General features: G+C 41.6%; 2 protein-coding genes across 8 annotated transcripts; one reads left to right on the forward strand and one right to left on the reverse strand.

Moving 5' to 3' along the window:
- Nucleotides 1–220: 220 nt before the first annotated feature.
- zfyve27 (zinc finger, FYVE domain containing 27) lies at nt 221–12,699 on the reverse strand. Of its 6 annotated transcripts, none has more exons than XM_048248536.1 (14): nt 12,487–12,699; nt 11,029–11,282; nt 10,809–10,879; nt 10,479–10,665; nt 10,237–10,332; nt 5,892–6,004; nt 5,680–5,804; nt 3,838–3,909; nt 3,629–3,682; nt 2,996–3,016; nt 1,931–2,072; nt 1,741–1,787; nt 1,558–1,639; nt 221–1,435 (listed from the first exon to the last, which is right to left on the reverse strand). In XM_048248536.1, exons 2-14 carry the CDS (start codon nt 11,256–11,258, stop codon nt 1,365–1,367), a joined length of 1,311 nt encoding a protein of 436 aa, XP_048104493.1. In that variant the 5' UTR covers nt 11,259–11,282; nt 12,487–12,699; the 3' UTR covers nt 221–1,364. The 6 variants fall into 6 exon arrangements, with proteins under 6 accessions (XP_048104493.1, XP_048104495.1, XP_048104494.1 ...); XM_048248538.1 differs by having other exon boundaries at nt 3,629–3,652; nt 12,487–12,697; XM_048248537.1 differs by lacking the exon at nt 2,996–3,016 and having other exon boundaries at nt 12,487–12,698.
- A 2,368-nt stretch (nt 12,700–15,067) lies between these two features.
- Nucleotides 15,068–17,271, forward strand: avpi1 (arginine vasopressin induced 1). Of its 2 annotated transcripts, none has more exons than XM_048248463.1 (3): nt 15,068–15,233; nt 16,170–16,548; nt 16,781–17,271. In XM_048248463.1, exons 1-3 carry the CDS (start codon nt 15,224–15,226, stop codon nt 16,980–16,982), a joined length of 591 nt encoding a protein of 196 aa, XP_048104420.1. In that variant the 5' UTR covers nt 15,068–15,223; the 3' UTR covers nt 16,983–17,271. The 2 variants fall into 2 exon arrangements, with proteins under 2 accessions (XP_048104420.1, XP_048104421.1); XM_048248464.1 differs by having other exon boundaries at nt 15,071–15,233; nt 16,098–16,548.
- The last annotated feature ends 356 nt before the right edge of the window (nt 17,272–17,627 follow it).

Consider the following 17,627-nt stretch of genomic DNA (forward strand, 5'->3'; position numbering starts at 1 on the left):
ATGTCAAGACTCATGACACATGACTAATGTAATTCCACATGCACATTTCCTTTTAGTCCATCACCACCTTGGTTCAGTGAAGTGACCTGTCCAAATCTGACATCTTATTACCAATGAAAGAGCACGAGCACCTGTCAGGGACAGGTCCGCTGCTACAACTCGCAGACATGCGGACTCATAGGCATCCTTACAAGAACGGAAAAAAGCAAAAGAAAACTTGTAACTGAGTACAGTATATTTATTGGTGGAATGTCACAGCATAAGATAAACCGCACTGCTATATATGATATATTTCTAAAACCTTCATAAAATAAGACAAATACAGCAAAATAACACAACAGACTTGATTGTAGGCTAGGGCCACAGAGGTACACAAAGTTAAATACATTCGCACATTCATGGATTTGTTAGCAATGCATCACGTTGAAGATTCCCTCAAATCCATCTAGCAGATTGGGAACATCTCTGCTGAACAAATGGGAGGAGGAGATTGTTTAGGAAAGCTGTCCAGACTATTTCAAATGTTTTCCTGTTTCAACCAATAACTAAAATCAGTGTAATTTTAAAAAGAATGTGAATTCACTTCTTGTAACTGTGCCAAAAGCTGCCTAATGCACCCAGACAGGCTTGGCAGGTGAAACTGAAAAAAAGGCCATACACCTGAATCAAGAAGAAGGGTCAGCAATTTAATGCTATGATGAATGTAATTTCAAATGGCCCATCCCTTTACAGCATACCCAACAATAAACTATACACAATGAAAGGAACACTTTAGTGATTGTGTAGTCTGTGAGGTTAGCCAACGGAACTTCAGAACATATTTGGGAGGAGATCCTCTGGAGAAGCAGTCATAGGGTATTGGAGTACAGTACCACAAGCTGACCCTTTCATTCAAATCCTTCAATATTTCAGACAGTATATTAGCTATAGCACACAAGCAAACTTGTCCTTCTCCATTATGAGGGAAACATGGAACCATCCCCCAGAGTGATATGTATCACCACCTGGGTCAGGCGTGGGCCAACTCTCAGAGCTAAAGCCAGCTGACAGATGTCATAGCAGTGCTGCTCACCATTATTTTGATGGTACGAGCTCTGCTTGAGCACAGATATGAGTGACAGAGGCTGCAGCAGAAATGGAGCCAATAGTCCAATTAACAGTGTGAGCACGATACAGTACGAGATGGGAGTCTTTACCCCCCCTTCCCACTGGCCTCGGCAGCGTGGAGGAGGAAGTTCTCGGGGAGGTCTTCTGTGAGAGCCACGGATCCTCAGGCTCATCCAAAAGTTGGGAGGCCAAAGCCATGCTTCCGCAAGGAGGTAAATGGTGGGATGAATAGGTGGTCAGAAAAGAGGTCCTGTCTTTCATTCCTTCTTGCTCAGGTACATATTACATGCAGCACAAACAAACACTGTCTCTCTCTGGGCTTCGGGTGCTGGAACAAATGGAAAATAAAAGCAAAAGAAAAGAAAGGGGTTAGTCAGACAAAGAGAACTGAATGATTGCAAGTCGGAAGTAGTTGTTTGTGTAGCGTTGTAACTTGGTTTCAACGCTTACCTGTGGCACCCATGCTGGATTTGAGCACCTTGTAGGAGCAACATCGTGAACAGAAGCTATTTCCACAGTTACTGCAGTTTTTCTGGAGCATGGAAAAACATTGGGCAATTTTACAACACATAACAAACTATAACGTTACAATTTAGGTCAAACAAATCACTTGTTAAAAGTAGCAAACCTTACCCGCTTTTTTAAAACCGAAAACACTGCACTGCAATATGAGCAATTACCTAGAGATGTCAGCAAAAAGTAGGTGTGAGAAAGAGAGAAAATTCACTTGTCTTGTCAAAGCCATTTTCCAAATGTCCTAATCATGGGAGACAGACACAGGAGAGTGTCTCAGAATAAGAATAAGAGAGCAAAAGGCTCGGACCTGCAGGGTTGGTTGGATAACGCTTTCGCAGTTTCTCTGTCAGTTTGGACACTTTGCTGCGGATGGGCTCGTGTTTGCTCAACAGTCCATTATCTGAGAAGGTGTCGTAGTCAGTAGTGCCTATTGCCACCTCATCATCATCCTGGTTGAGAGAGAGAGAGAGAGAGAGGGAGGGAGAGAGAGAGAGAGAAATAAGAATACTAACAACCAAAATGCCGATCTACAAGATGACCTGATCCTTTCATTGGCAGTGCATGGCATTAAAAGAAAGATCATCAGAAAAGACAAGTGATGGCTGAAATTAATCCATCATGAGACTCATCACACCACCCATTCAGCTCTGTGGGCAGCCAGCCCATTGGACCACCAATGGAACACATTAGTACTTGCAACAATTCACCTACGTGTCACAACTTCAACTTTCATGTCCTGTTAACACCTTGTAGTTTACCACAAACTACAAAGCATTTTTATATTAAAAAATAGAAACAGTCTTGTATAACGGTTTGAATTACTGGGGACTGCTTATTTACTAGACATCTATCATGCCACTGCAACAAACATACATGCACTAACATGCCAATACACATCAATACTGTACTACTACTGCACAATTTGAACAGATCTACCTACGAATAAATGTTATTGCATGCAAACAATTATTCAAATGTCATTCATGCATACTTGGGGGAATAACAAGTATGCATGGCTATTCAAGATACAGTGCAGCATTCCCAAAATAGTATTTCGTGTACAGCTGAAGTGTACAATGTTAAAGCGTAACTATCGCCAAAATTCAACATAGGGTCTTTTTGCTAATGTCCACAGTGAATGTCCACATGTTGCATTTTGGCGAGAGTTACACTTTAAATGTGTTGTTTTCTTTTAGAGAGTTATACTGTTCATAAACATACTATATATGAAACCTTTTGTCCAACTTTGTTTATCAAGTTTTTAAAAAAACCTTCAAGGTTTAGCTCTGACTTCAGAATCTGAATCATTCTGAATCATTCACTGGTTCATACAAGCAGAAACTCTGAGGGGACAGAGGATGCCCTCACTTACCACTAGAGCCAGGGGGGTCTCCTGGGTGTGCGTGAGGATAAGAGGGAATGACACACACAATGAAAGGCTGGTGTTTGTCTCATTGCTTTTCTATACTCTACCAGTTCAAATGCTAATAGCTGGCCCACCAGTAACCATGGAGAGCAAACACACAGAACCACAAACATCGACAGACACAGACACTTACTAATGTTTGCATATTAGTATGGTAACTATGGTAACTACTATTTGAGGAAACAGGGCCTAATTAAAGGCCTGCTGTAGTGAGAGAGTGACAACCACACACAGCTCAGGAGGACTGCCTGCCTGACTGCCTGCCTGCTGAGGTCCAGCACAGTGACCTTATCCCTGCGTGGTCCTCAGTGGGCTGGCGGCGCAGACTCCTGTGCTGTGCAGAGCCAGCCACTCTGCCTCCAGCAGCTCCACATACACTACATGGCCCTGCAGTTCCCCACTAGAGCGCCCCCCATAGGCTGCTCTACGCACTACGTGTCAGCCTGACCCTCAAATACTTGGAAACAACAGCAGAGCATCATGGAGCTTGTGGAGGCAAAGGCAGCTGGTTCTATAGAAAGAAGCGATGTCCCTGGTATGGTGTAGGATCACTCTAGTCCACTAAGGGGAGCTACTCACCGGCAGCAGGGACGTTTGGTGCTCCTTAAGCAGTGAGATGGTAAAGAGAGAGGACTAAATCAGACAGGAGGAAAGCCAGGTTACAGAGTAGCAGAGTCCGTCTGCCTGTCAGTTAGAAGGTGTCACTCGCTGTATGTGTACCAGTGGTGAGTGGAAAGACAGGAAAAATACAAGATATACTGAAGACAGCTGAAGGGGGATTGCCATACCTCAATGGCATCTTTAAACTCATCATCAGGCTCTGCCTCTTCCGCCTCCTCAATGCTGGCAGGAGAAAGATCCTAAACAGCACGTTTTGAAAGTTTGATTAGCCTTTTTATGTTTTTATCCACCTTCCAGAGAAGACTGAGGTGTTTTCTGTCTGAATATAATCATTCTTTTAGTGATGGCCATCCTAACAGCAGAGGTGATGCATCCTTAAGCAGTGGGAGTAAAGGGGCCATTCACACCAGGAACTACAACTGTAACGCTAAAAGCTACAAAAAGCTAAAATCTACACTGAGCAACAATAACAATAATAATAATAATAATAATAATAATAATAAGATTTATTTGTATAGCACCTTTCATACACAGAATGCAGCTCAAAGTGCTTTACATTTGAAGCATGTAACACAATAAGTCTCCAATAAGGAAAGTCTCCTCATGTTGCTGAATGTGATGGCTAAAATTTGATGGCTGTCAGCTTTTTATCATTGTCAAAATCGCTCTGAATGTGATCCCCAATGATATCATTCTTCACTTTGTTGTCATTTTAGTTCATGTGTGAACATCTTCATTCATATTAGCTCGAATAATACTTTTTTGCCGTTATTGTTATAGTAATTTTTCTTGGTGTGAACGGCCCTTAACAGAAAAAAGTGACAGATTTCACACTCTCCCAGAAAGAAAGAAATAACTGATCCACAAAGCAGAACAAACAGTCAAAAGGTTAAGCCAAATTTTGGAAAATCTGTGTGGTTCTGAAAATGTTTTCTGAGTTAGTCTTAATTGATTGTTGTTGTGATAAAAGAGTTTGATCTATTGAAGTTTTAATGGGACACACACAACATTACAGAGCTTCCCATTTCATCCTCAATAGCAGAAAAAAGATGTGTATTAAGCCTGCTCTAGTCCTGCGTCTGTGTCACGAGTGCGTGTGACGAGTATCATCAATGCGGAATTCGGGGGGTGTCGTGTGCCTCCCAACAGTTGTGACCGCACGTCTTCGACGCGCGCAAATGTGCCCGGAGAACATACCACCTCCCTATTACTGGGGCAGGGGCAGACGCTAGGGTTGCAAAATTTCGGGAATTTTCAAAGTTGGAAACTTTCCATGGGAATTAACGGGAATATACAGAAATTAACAGGAATAAACGGGAATTAATGGGAATAAACTGGGAATTTTTAATATGGCAAGTTAGTCTAACAATTAGTCTAATGCAATTTCAGTCAAATTTCTACCCTGCACAAACTGATTGTCAGTCAATGTTCCAACCAATTGGATTTTGTTGTTGAGTGAGTGGCGTGGTGTATCTTGGGCAGTTTAGTGGTTTCAGTGTTGCTAGCTTAGCACGCTAGTAAACCATAGGCAGAGAATGGGATTCCTGCTAGCATGTTAGCTATCTTTGTATGCTAAGTGAAAATACGAACAAACAAATCATATTGCTTATTACGAAACAAAATGTTAATGTCTGTATATGAAACAGTAGGAGTTACCAAAAATTCCCAGTTAATTCCCGTAAATTCCCATTAATTCCCATAATTTCCTTTAATTCCATGAAAGTTTCTAATTTGGAATATTTCCAAAATTCCCCAGCTTAACTTCCCATGGAAAGTTTCCGGTAAGTTTACGGAAATTTACCGGAAATTGTCCGCCCCTTTGCAACCCTAATTGACGCTATGTTGTATGTTGTACTCACTGAGAAACAGTTTCCCTACGGGGACAATAAGGTACCTACCTACAAATGAGAGATACCTGAAAAAATAGTTCCTCACTCCATGATTCGAAAAAGAACATTCCATGTTCCTTCACACAGAACAGAGGGAACACAACAACAGTTCTGCCCTACCTCCAGGCTGGTGGGAGTTGGGGTTTGCTCTGGTAAGGAAGTGGGCTCAGCATCTCTGACCTCAGCCTCCTTCTCTTCTGACTGGCTTTGGCCTGGGTTCAGCAGGGACTTCACATTCAGCAGGACTGCAGAGGTGCGACAATGTTCAGCGTAAAAAAAAAACACAGTGGTGAGTCTATGGTGAGACTGAAGTGTCTGAAGGAGGTTTGTACCTCTGCAGAATTCCCTGTTCCACAGGAAGAGGGCGCTGTTGACCAAAGCCAGGACCCAGCCCACTGGCATGATGTACAGTAGACAGACAGTCACCAGGAGACCACCGTAGAACCTCAACACAGGGTGGGAAGGGAGAAATGCTATAGACACTGTATTTTAAACAAACAACCACATGTTTCACATTCTTCCACCAGCTGATCTGCTAATGGACCCGTGTTTAGTCATGGGTTGCCCATGGGTATTCTGCTGTGGTGTTCATTTTATATTTTACAAAATTGGATACAATATAAGTCAGATGTGCTATTCAATTTGAATTTCCATACTTGCTACCTCCTCATTTGTAGTAAGATATATGATATAGTAGAGCTGCCCTTAACTCCACCCAAGTGAGCATTATGATTAACATGCAATATCAGAGAATGAAGTCAATGATTAATTACTTCCAAAAAACGACAGTTTGCTCAAATATTTGAAAGCTCAGAATGACTCATCAATATGAACTCTCCACGATGGCTGTATCCACACAATGTCCTTGTTAAGGCCATCCTTAAAAATATTTTTGTTTGCAGTAACAGCCAAAAAAAAATAAAAATGGGTCGGTAGGTAGGTCAATATTTTTTTTTTTTCAAGATTCAAAGTAAAAAAAAAAGTACAATTTTGGACATGGTGATTACGTAGGAATGAATTTACACAAATGTGCATATCGTGACGTAACTGACTGGGTCTTCAACATAGACATAATATACATAGACGCCGCATTGGCTGCTGGAAACAAGAAATGCGGCCGCCATCTTGGACCGGTCATACTCCTCGTTGCGTTGCAGCAGAAGACACAAGATGACAGCACTGTGCAGCATGTTCCTTCTCAAATCGGCGGACCATACTCAGGGGATTTACTTTTCACAAGTAAGATTTAACATAACTGTACTATTGGTTGTATTTTGTGAATAGAATATTACCAGAGAGCTGAGAAGGAGCAATCTGTGATATTACTGTATGAAGATCGTAGCCATCTAGCTAGGCTATGTTTACTCGGTGTTCACCCGGCTATGAACTGAGACTTGATAAGTCATATTCCATAACACTGACTTAGATTACAACTGACACAAGAAGGCTATTGTAGAAATAAATCATACTAGATTTGGCCGGCGAATTTTACACAAGTGGCATAGACTAGCCTATTGGGCAATCGCTAGCTGCTACTTGTAGCCTAAGTGTGTAGGTGTGTAGCCTGGTGTGTAGTGTGTAGCCTCACTATTTCCTGAATAAAGTAACTTTTCAATAGCTCAACTTCTTTATTTATCAAGTAGCTTAGCCAGACAAGCTACACTTTTCTTGTCATGTGAAATTAGCACAATTTAAAGTAGCTTCCTATGTAGTGAACTAGCCTACTGCTGTGTTTGTGTTAGGCTACTAATACATTTGACTGGGTTGTAGTTTTGTGTAGTGTTTTATTCATGGCAGAGTAACTAATAGTTTAGCTCACTAAAATTTTGAAGTAGCTTGCCCAACACTGTATTATTCACATGTCATTTACCCTAACAAGAATAAGATGCCTCTCAAATTCCTTTTCATTCATTTATTTATTATTTTGTATCTCTCCAGAACAACTGCCTTATTCAAGAAGACTGAATGAACTGAACGGTCTCCTCACACCCCTGGAACTGAGGAAGGTGCTCTTCATTGCAGTACTGCAGGGCATCTGCTACACTGTGACTGAATGTTTGATTTATGAGCTCCACCTTCATCACCTGCATTCGCCACTCTGTGTCCTATTTTCCCATCGTCTGGTTGACTCAGTCCTCTTTTATGGAGTTTACCCAGTTTACTATGCCATCTTATTTGCCCACCTGCTGTCTGAAGCACTTATGTTCTCAGACAAAGTGTACCTAAGCAATTTTAGCAAGGTGGGAACATACAAAATGACATGCACCAGTTGTCAAAATCATAGAACCAACTGCATGACGGTAACTCTGTCTTACTGAGCCTGTGAAGACACTCCCTGATTCTTTACTGATTGCAATGAACGGGTTGATCTTAGCAGTTTCTAAAATGTTTCTTAATTCCTTTTTATTTAATCTCTTCATTGGGGCTGGAACCTTTCTGTGAACTGTAAATAACAGATGCTGTTGATGAACCCATTGACACTGTACAAGTGACAAGTCACCTTTTTGTCTTGAATTGATGAACTGTTACACTTACTATGCCAAACCAATGTCTGTTTTTTAAGGATCAGAAACAAACCTACAAACTTGCACTTTACAATATTTATGGAACTTGTCTAACAAATGCTGTTGATATTGAACCCAGTTACTCCATTTCCTTTATGCCACACCAATGTCTGTTCATCACTTTATTTTTGATGGCACTGAACTGAAAATGTTAATGGATTTTTTTCTGTAAATTTAACTCATTAAAACTTGTATCAAACCAGTTTTTGTCTATGCTGTCAAGCGTGGATTAGTTATGTTCCCAGTTTTTATATTGGGACGTCATCACTTTATAATATATCATATATCAGAATATTCTATTACTGTTAAGCCCACTATGAATATTAAAATACACACAACCATGTTTCCTGTATCATACAGCTTTTCTACTGGGAGGTTTACAACTTATTCTGAGTCAATTTACCCAAGTTTGTCACTAAACCACATAGGCCTACTTGGAATACCCCTCAGAAGTCTGAATGGCACTGATCTCACTTTAAATGTTTATGGAACCTTTCTGTGGACTGTGAATAATGCTGTTGATGGAACTTTTCTGTCAACTGTGAACTATATTTAACTCATTAAACTTGTATCAAACTAGTTTTGTCTATGCTGTCAAACATGGATTATGTTCCCAGTTTTGATATCGGACGTCAGGTCACTTTATATCATATATCAGAATATTCTATTACTGTTAAACCCACTATGAATATTAAAATACGCTAAATCATGTGTCCTGTATCATAGCTACATGTATGACCTTTGCAGCAAAAAAAACCGCGTGAGAATCTGTTCGGTATTCAGTGAGATATGATTAATTAAGTGCGCTGACAGCTCATCTCACCGGCCAAACAGATTACACTGAGTGGAGTGGATGACCGGTCCAAGATGGCGGCTCCAAATCCCGTCAGCGCTAGTAAGGAGTAGCGGTCGATGCGGCGTCTATGTATATTATGTCTATGGTCTTCAACCCGTGCCTTCAGGCGCACGATTGCAAACCTCATTCTGATGCAGGTTATATAGACCAGCCTTTCTCAAACTTCTTTGACCTGAGGCCCGGTCATGGCAGACTTTTGGGTCATCAGGCTCATCTACATGTACCCAGAAAGAAGGCTACAATAGCTCTTGGCCACGTTATATTGAAATTTGACTATACAATACTCAATGCTATACAGTGTATTATACAGTCTCTGCTCTGTTTCTAAGGAAGTTCCAAAAAACAACGTCGTTCTATTAAGTTTCGTTAAATAAATAAATAGCCTTCCAACAGGTTGAAGCGGAGCTTTGATACCAACGTTATCGATTAGTTTCAGTTTCTCGAGACGAGCGGCGCATTGAATGAATGCTCATACCACCACTTAATTGTAGGGCTCCATGTTTAATGACATCGATAGCAGAAACGTTTGTTTTCTTTTTTTTCGTCGATCCAGCGGTTTCTTGATCAACTGGCGCAGCAAATTATCAGATGAAGCACCGGGCCTAATTTCACTCCACGACTCCAGCGGACCAGCAGTCTCCATGTTGCGGACCCATATTTTGAGAAATGCTGAATAGACCACAACCAATTTCAATACTCCGACACGGTCACCGTTAGACTAGGGGGAGAAGGGATGAGAAAAGATCTGGCCACAGTTCTTCCAGAACTTCGTGCCAAGTAAAAGCGTTATCAGTTTGTGTGAATGAAACGAAGCGTAGGCCATAGTGTGACATGCGTAAAACCAATGGTGTAGAGATGACGCCACAGGTTTTTTTTTTTAAGTGAGCCACGTTTGCATGTAGGCAATTTATATTCACAATACTTGGGCCTACTAAAAGAAATATTCTTTTATTGCATTTGTATTGGTTGTTTAGAGTAAAAAAAACAATCGGTCGGTATTAACGCAAGTTTACAACCGGCAAGTCGGTCGGACTAAAAGGGGAAAAAAATAAATATTTGGGTCGGTTCTAAATTGACAGGGTCGGTCGGGTTACGGCAAACGAAAATATTTTTAAGGATGGCCTAAGTACTGTTTTCATAAAAAAAATACCATTGGTCCATCAACCATGACTCATGAGTAAGTGTCCAACACTGCCAGTAAAAACTGACCCGGCCATATCAGTGTGTGTTTCAGTGTGGTGCTCATTCTCTACTCACATGGAGGAGACTGAATGGCTCTCCCAGTACAGCACTTTGTACACAGACTCAGCAGACACACAGGCCTGGGTCAAAAGGTCATCTAGATTCTTCAACCTTTATCAAAGAAAAACAGAGCATGTATATTAGACACCGTATTGGAAGGAAAATCAATACTGCTACTTTGGGATTAGAACTAGTTTGCATCCGTCTGCCTCTAGTCATTCATTCCATCCTCCTACACATTGACTACCGGTACTCACAGGCCCTTGACCTCTAGCATGGCTTCCTGCTTGGTGAGGTGGACAGTCTGCAGGTCTCTGCGCTGGACAGCATGCTGCCTTTTCCTCTGTAGGTCCGTGTCACTGGTGATGCCCTGGCATCTCTCCCCAATGTAGCCCAGCGCAGCTGGGGTGGACACACCCATGAGGCAGAGAGAGAACCAGGCCACTAACAAGAGAAAACGGAAAACACTCAACACATATGTCTTCCTCCTCTAGATATGACTTGCCATTCTACCACCCATAAGTAATCATGTTGTACACGCAACCTGAACTAGACACAGTGTGTCTGGAGAAAAGTCTGGCCCTCACCTTCACTGAGAGCGATGAAGAGGATGTTGAGTATGACACAGCAGAGCAAGGAGAAGAGAGGCATCTTCCATCTGCAGGAGATTCACACACACAGATTCACAAGTAGCACTTGGAGAGATTTTTTGCACCATAATGCATTTCATAATGGGTCATCGCCAGGTAGACACTTAATGTTCCAAACTGGGAACATATATCCAAAACTCACAAAACCACTCCTCACCCAAGTACATAACGCACCACCTCCACACCGTCTTTGATGGGCTCCAGGTAGATTGCAATCCTCTTGTAGGAGACCACCATATTGAGCAGGTCAAAGGTGACTGGCCGCGGACATCCAAGCTCAGAGGTCTCTGCAGTGGTTGCTTCTCTTGAGGAGAGCTGGGAGAGCTCACCTCTCTCCCCCTGGCCCTGCGGGGACTCCTGAAGCCCACCTGCCATGATAGGCTGCATCCTTTCCTAGGACTGAAGGACACACTGCAAAAGAGAGGGACATGTGTAACACAGCACCATACAGGCTTCATGTCAATCCACTTCTATATAAGTATATACTGGCCCCACATTTTTGAGATACCCCTACCGGAGGTAGAACTAAACGCAACAATGTTTTTCCTCATCTCTAAGGTCTCCCATATATGAAATGGATTCTTGGCTAAACATATTTTACTGCTAAGATTGTTAAATTAACAGATATTGTTATACACCCCAAAAACAAAAAAGGACTAATTCTTCTCACCACTGATAATGTGATCTGAGACTTGAGACTGTTTTGCCAGTGTTCCGTTTTCTTTCGTTTTGGACACCTTATACATTGAGTGACAAAACACCCTGATTCGTCATACTATATGTACATATTTGGTATTGTTGGATTCAGAACAACCCCACCTTTCACATAAGCCATCATATGTGTTTCTATGATAATCCCAGCAGTTACAAAGTAAATGAAAACATTCTGCATAGATATTCGTTTTTTGCATGTCCGCTTATTTTAGGTGTATGTTTACATGTCTCTATTCATTCCATACATCAAGATATTCACATCCAGTCTTTTCTAGTAGGTGAAGCAACTTCTTGACTATGAACATGCCAAGTTTCAAAGTTCTCAGAGCTTGTGTGATTGATCTGCACTAATTGATATGCCTTAACTCCAATACGGGCAGGCTATATTTTAGTCCTTTTTTGGTTTTGGGGTGTATAACAATATCTGTTAATTTAACAATCTTAGCAGTAAAATATTTTTCGCCAAGAATCCATTTCATATATAGGAGACCTTAGAGATGAGGAAAAAAATTGTTGGGTTTAGTTCTACCTCCGGTAGGTAGGGGGTATCTCAAAAACTAAAACCCTTCTGACCATTTGTCACTAGCCTATATTAACATCATACGTATAACACGTTTCTAGGCTAGCTCTACTCTTACAATAAGCAAGCTGTTAGGCTCTGAACAACATTTTGCCAATTCACGTTACCACAAAACACATTACCATTTAATCGGTCTTGGATGTGGGCTTTTCAAGTGAAATAGCTGACGTCTGCTGATTGTTGTTGTGTTTTGTTATTGAAACGTCAGGCAGACAGTTGGCCACACACACACACACACACACACACACACACACACACACCGATTAAAAACAACACCTCTAACGTACATTAACGCTGTGTGCATGGTGCAGATTTACTCACCAAGTTGTATTACTGTAAAGCAGCCTTCTTGTAACAAAAATGGCACTTGGCCGTCTGATTTTCAGCTATAGCGATATATCTTCCTGCTAAAGTCTATCTTCCTCAATTGAGATTCCTTCCGGGTATGTTTCAGGCCAACGTGTATATCTCAGAGCGTGTGATGAGAACAGGACAGCAACAGATTGCCGAAAGAGACGATTCAAGCAGGCTGTTTCTGCTAGCCTCCTGCTGGACAAATGCAGCATTGATCGTGTTGTCAAAATGTAACGAGTTATACCAGAGAATGTCTAATAAGGGGAGAACTGCCACTCTCGGTAAACTTCCGGTTTCTGAACTGGTTGCAGTTCCGTCTGTGGTTCCACATGAGGGCGCTCGTCCACGAGTGCAGAATGAATGGAGGAATGGATAATCATCTCGTAATTATGAGATAAGGATAGGATCCGTGCTGAGGATCTAAACAGCCTTTCAATAAAAGCAAGGACATATTTTCTACTGATTTCCTTCTTTGAATGACTTTCATACTTTGAGAGATTAACATGTCTTTAAGTGGCATGAAAAATATGCCTGTCAAATCGCCAACAACCCCAAAGCAAAGGGTAAGCTGCAGGGTTCTCAAGTCTCACGCAATGGGCGTGAGACACACGCAATTAAACACGTTCACACGCTCACACGCCACACCTTGCATTTCTCACGCAGAAATATTACTAGGGATGTCAAGGTATCTGCATATTAGAGGACGCGCAGGCATACGACAGGATATCTCGCAGGGTTCAGAACTAGCACACCACTCACCAGCAAAATCAAAACCATAAATAGCCACCATCCATCAAAAATAGTGTTCGTTTTATCCGGGTAAAATTCCAAAATAGGACATCCCCTCCCTGCAACCACGTTATGTTTGTGCGCTTATGTGGGGTTACACGTTTAAGATGTCAAAACTGCACCAAAATTATTTTTTTCAGAAATTCAACTGTTATTTTGGTAAACCAGCCTACTTATGGCACTTTAACAGTGTGTGTAAATCAGGCCTTTCTACGAACACTTGTAACGCTGTAGGCCTAGCTTACTTTATGGCAAAATTATTTTCTTATTTATAAACTAAACTAAACTGTCGGATATTAAGAAAACATAATGAAGTGTCGTTGTAGCTTTGTGTAACCAAGACATCAGCAACGTTCATTTTATAGGCTACGACCTATCACTCTTGTGGCTGCCTGCATTTTCCCTGTCGTCACGGCTGCAACTTTCGCACTCGTTGTGCTTTTTAGCGGCGTGTACATCAGGTCCCGGGACACCCGTCTGAGCCTCCATGGACCATGTTAACAATGAATGAAATTAGCTTATTATCAATGAGTGTTCAATTTGAGCGAGTATACTACACATATTTTTTCTAAAGATACAGGACTGCTGCAGACAATGAGCTGCCAACCACCATAATGTAATAGCAACCCAAAACAATTAACTTGCTGTCCTTATAAAAAAAATAAAAAGTTGGTCTCGGCATGCCCATTCTTGATCCACTGGTTCAGTGGCAATAGGCTACTCAAGTGAAAAAAGCAATTAGCCTAATAAATAAAATATTTGTCTCACTCAGTACGTATATCTCGTATATTGGTGAGCCATAGAATATCCCACCGTCAAGATTATTATATTTGAAAATTCCAATCTATCCCACCTAAATATCAAAAGTTATTTCTACTGACATGCTTCCTGGTGACATAAAAACACAAATGGTTCCCCCTTGATATAAAGGCTGACATAAGAGACATAAGCTATGCTAGATGGGTACAAATCCAGACTGTCATGGAAAATAAACAAAAACAAGATATAGGATGTGTACAATGCAAATTCACCAGAAGTTGTTATTTAAGGGGTTATTTAAAAAAAAAAACCAATCTTCTAGGGGAGCATGCCCCCAGACTCAGACCTAACTAAGCTGAGTTACCAACCTTTTGAAGTGGGGGCCCATTTCACATCTGTGCACAGCTGTGCCTTGGGGCTCACTTCACATCTGATAATCCGCCCATGTGTGCGCACCTTTTGCTTTTGCTACATAGTGCGCAAGTTTTACGCACTTATTTTAGTAAATGGTGCACTCATCTTAGTAATGCACTTACTTTATTCAATTCTACACACAAGCGAAACATTTTAGGGAGTGCAAGCGAAACATTTTAGGGAGTGAGTCCCCCCCAAATCTCACTCCAAGCTGAGCTCAAAACTTGAGAACCCTATCACTTGGTCAGACAAGACCATTAATTACTGCACATGCTTATTAAATTTGGCATTTCTTTGAGTGATTTTTATGTAGCCATAGTGTATTTGTTGTGCTATGGTTGTATAAACTGTTGGATGCCTACAATTTCCTTTGGAATGAATAAAGTATCTATCTATCTATGTCCAGAATTTGCATGTTCTTCTGGATGAAGAATAGCCCCATGTCATCTCATTGACGTCAATTCAAGATTACACCTTGGGCCACTAAGCAAACTTCACCCCATGGTTGTGTTGCAAGGACGTTGCCTTTCGCACACTGTAATTGGCCCAAACTGTTCACTCGTTATAGTGGGCGGAGCACCCATTGGTGCTATAAAGCCTATCCCGTTTGCTGAATGTGTCACTAACATTTTTAGTAGAATGTGTACTTGTGGTTGTCCGAATAGATAGCAGGCGATGTTGCAATGGTGGATAAAATTGGTCACCGACGTATTAATACAAAACTTGATGCTAGATTCATGGAATGGCAATACGTGAGTAGCCTGTTACTTTACGTTCCGTTCTCTTAGCACTGAGCTGTTTCTGCAGGCTAGCCTAGCTTTGTAGGCTACATTCGAAAAAGCGATCGTAGACTTAATAGCCTGCGTTTGTACAAGGCTACACCGCAGTACGATAGCATTTACTTTGTTCTAGTCCTAAACCACTAAACTGAAACAATGTTTCTCTGTAGCCTATGTCGCAAAAGAGCAACAACAAAAAAAGCGCACCGAAAAAAAACAGTGACGTAGTTTGCCTGCGTCATTGTATGCGCTATGGCTCTGAGAGTCTGATACAGGCCTGCTCTACTGTGCATTAGGCCAAGTAGATTAACCCTAATCTATCTAAAGATGTGTCAGTGTGTCATTGTCAGTTCTACAAAAACGTCCTTGATTGTCTACGAAATAGCATGCCATTCTCATGAGATGTCTGAGTAAAATGTAAAACAAACAAACCGTTTAATTAATTGGGCTGCCTGTCTCTCCTTTTTTGGTAGGTTAAGTTCTCTTGCGAAACATTTCACTACGCCCACCCTGTTATAGTGTAAAATGGCGTTTAGAAAATTTGCATTTTTAGCATTTATTCGTTTTAATATTGAGACTTTATAGCAACTAAAGAAGTCCATAAATTTAATTACTTGAAAATGTGTTATGAGATATCTAACAGGATATTTTCCAAACAAACATAAAACAATAGATGAGTGAATATATATATATATATATATATATAGTAGAATGCGTAGGTCTGTTTTTTCCACCTTTTTAAACCAAAATACACAATGTATCTGTAATTATAACTGTTTTGTTCAGTGATAATGCCATCTCACCAGTCAAGGCTTCTGTCATTTATTTTTTACCCAGTGAAGCCTTTCTTGCAGTCTGATCCACCGCCGTTGCTTACACTACCACAATAACCTTTGACTGTGTGAGCAGCGGGCATTATGGAGGACCTGGCTTCTCCCTCTGTCCTACCAGGACCATCTCATGTCCCATGCTGGAATCCCACGGGGCGTCAGATCCGGAAAACGGGCACGCACGACATCTTCCATGGAGTGAACCTGCGGCAGCTGCGTCGCCTGTTTCAGGCTGCAGGAGAACAGGACGCTGAGCAGCGGGCCAGGATGGTGTGGCGAGGAGACCGCGGAACGGACACAGGAGACATGGAAGAGGAGGATGTGCGGGCAGAGGTGGAAATTGGTTTAGCTCAGGCCCTGGTCGGGCTCAGGGTCCGTGCACGCACCAAAAGTGGCATAAGAGCAGAGGGTCACCGGGATGGAAACAGAAGGACTAGACCTTCATCAATACAACACAGGTTAGAGAGATGTTCTGCCTGTTACTTGACCTTTTTATAAAATGTATTGTAAAAGTAACACTGTTCAGTTTTCTCAATTGTTTCTCCTGGTCATTTGAGCTATGAAAGGCATCTCTGTTCAGAACAGTTTCACCTCACCTCACATGACTAGTCTATAAACTATTATTTGATGTATTAAAAGATCATGTTTATCCATGGTCACTTTGGTTCCTTTTTATTAATTTGCTTCCAGGAGCGGGGATGCATCAAAGAGACAGCCTGAGGATGTTCTAGATGTAGACGCTGAGGTGGGATTCGGTGGAGTATTAGAGCCGGCAAGCAGCACTGAGGGGCCGGCCATTGCACTGAGGGACACGGAGATGGTCGAGATCTCCAACCGTTTTGGCGCAAGAGAGAAGGATCCCCAGCGGCACCTTCACAGGATCCGACACTGAGATGGGATTGGATACACTACAAACTGGGACAATCCGTGTAGCCCATTCTCCATCAGCCTCAACCCACACTACTGTACCCTTACAATAGCCAAGCTAATATTAATGATAGTAATGTAGGCACTGGCGACTGGAGGAACAGGATAGACTTTCTGTTTACTTGAACTGAGACACACTACTTCGCCTCATTCCTCACCATATAACTTACATTTTTGGGTGCCAATGTGGCCTAGCTAAGTTTTACTTCAATTCAATACTGAAACTGATCTATTAAACTTGAAACACACATACACACACGACTTGTTTAAGTTTTGTGAAACTCTTGCTGGTGTGTCAGTTGAGAGTTTCTCAGTATGGTGAGTGGGTGAGGAGCTCTGTGCTCTGAAGACGTATGAATGTGCAGTGTCCATAGGATCACATCACCCACATGACTGGGGGCCATAATTTCAATGATGGGCAAAGTGCAAAGTCTAACTAAAGCTATTTTAAACTACCACACATGCATTTTGCCTAGTTATTATCATGGGCAAGACAAACACAGTCAGCTCAATGCTCCCATATGCCACATGACCACTTTATTTCATGCACAACAACTTGCTGAGACTTTGCACTTTGCCCACCAAATAAATTAAGGTGTGATGTCTTTTT

Source organism: Alosa alosa, chromosome 7, assembly GCF_017589495.1.
Source record: "Alosa alosa isolate M-15738 ecotype Scorff River chromosome 7, AALO_Geno_1.1, whole genome shotgun sequence".
In the NCBI taxonomy this organism is placed as follows: Eukaryota; Metazoa; Chordata; class Actinopteri; order Clupeiformes; family Clupeidae; genus Alosa; species Alosa alosa.

Coding starts and splice junctions, on each gene's coding strand:
- avpi1 (XM_048248463.1), top strand. Junction 16,549..16,780: donor CCTTCATCAATACAACACAG/GTTAGAGAGATG, acceptor ATTTGCTTCCAG/GAGCGGGGATGCATCAAAGA.
- zfyve27 (XM_048248536.1), bottom strand. CDS start 11,258: ATGCAGCCTATCATGGCAGGTGGGCTTCAGGAGTCCCCGCAGGGCCAG. Junction 6,005..10,236: donor AGCCATTCAGTCTCCTCCAT/GTGAGTAGAGAA, acceptor CCCTGTGTTGAG/GTTCTACGGTGGTCTCCTGG. Junction 1,640..1,740: donor TTTCGGTTTTAAAAAAGCGG/GTAAGGTTTGCT, acceptor TCCATGCTCCAG/AAAAACTGCAGTAACTGTGG.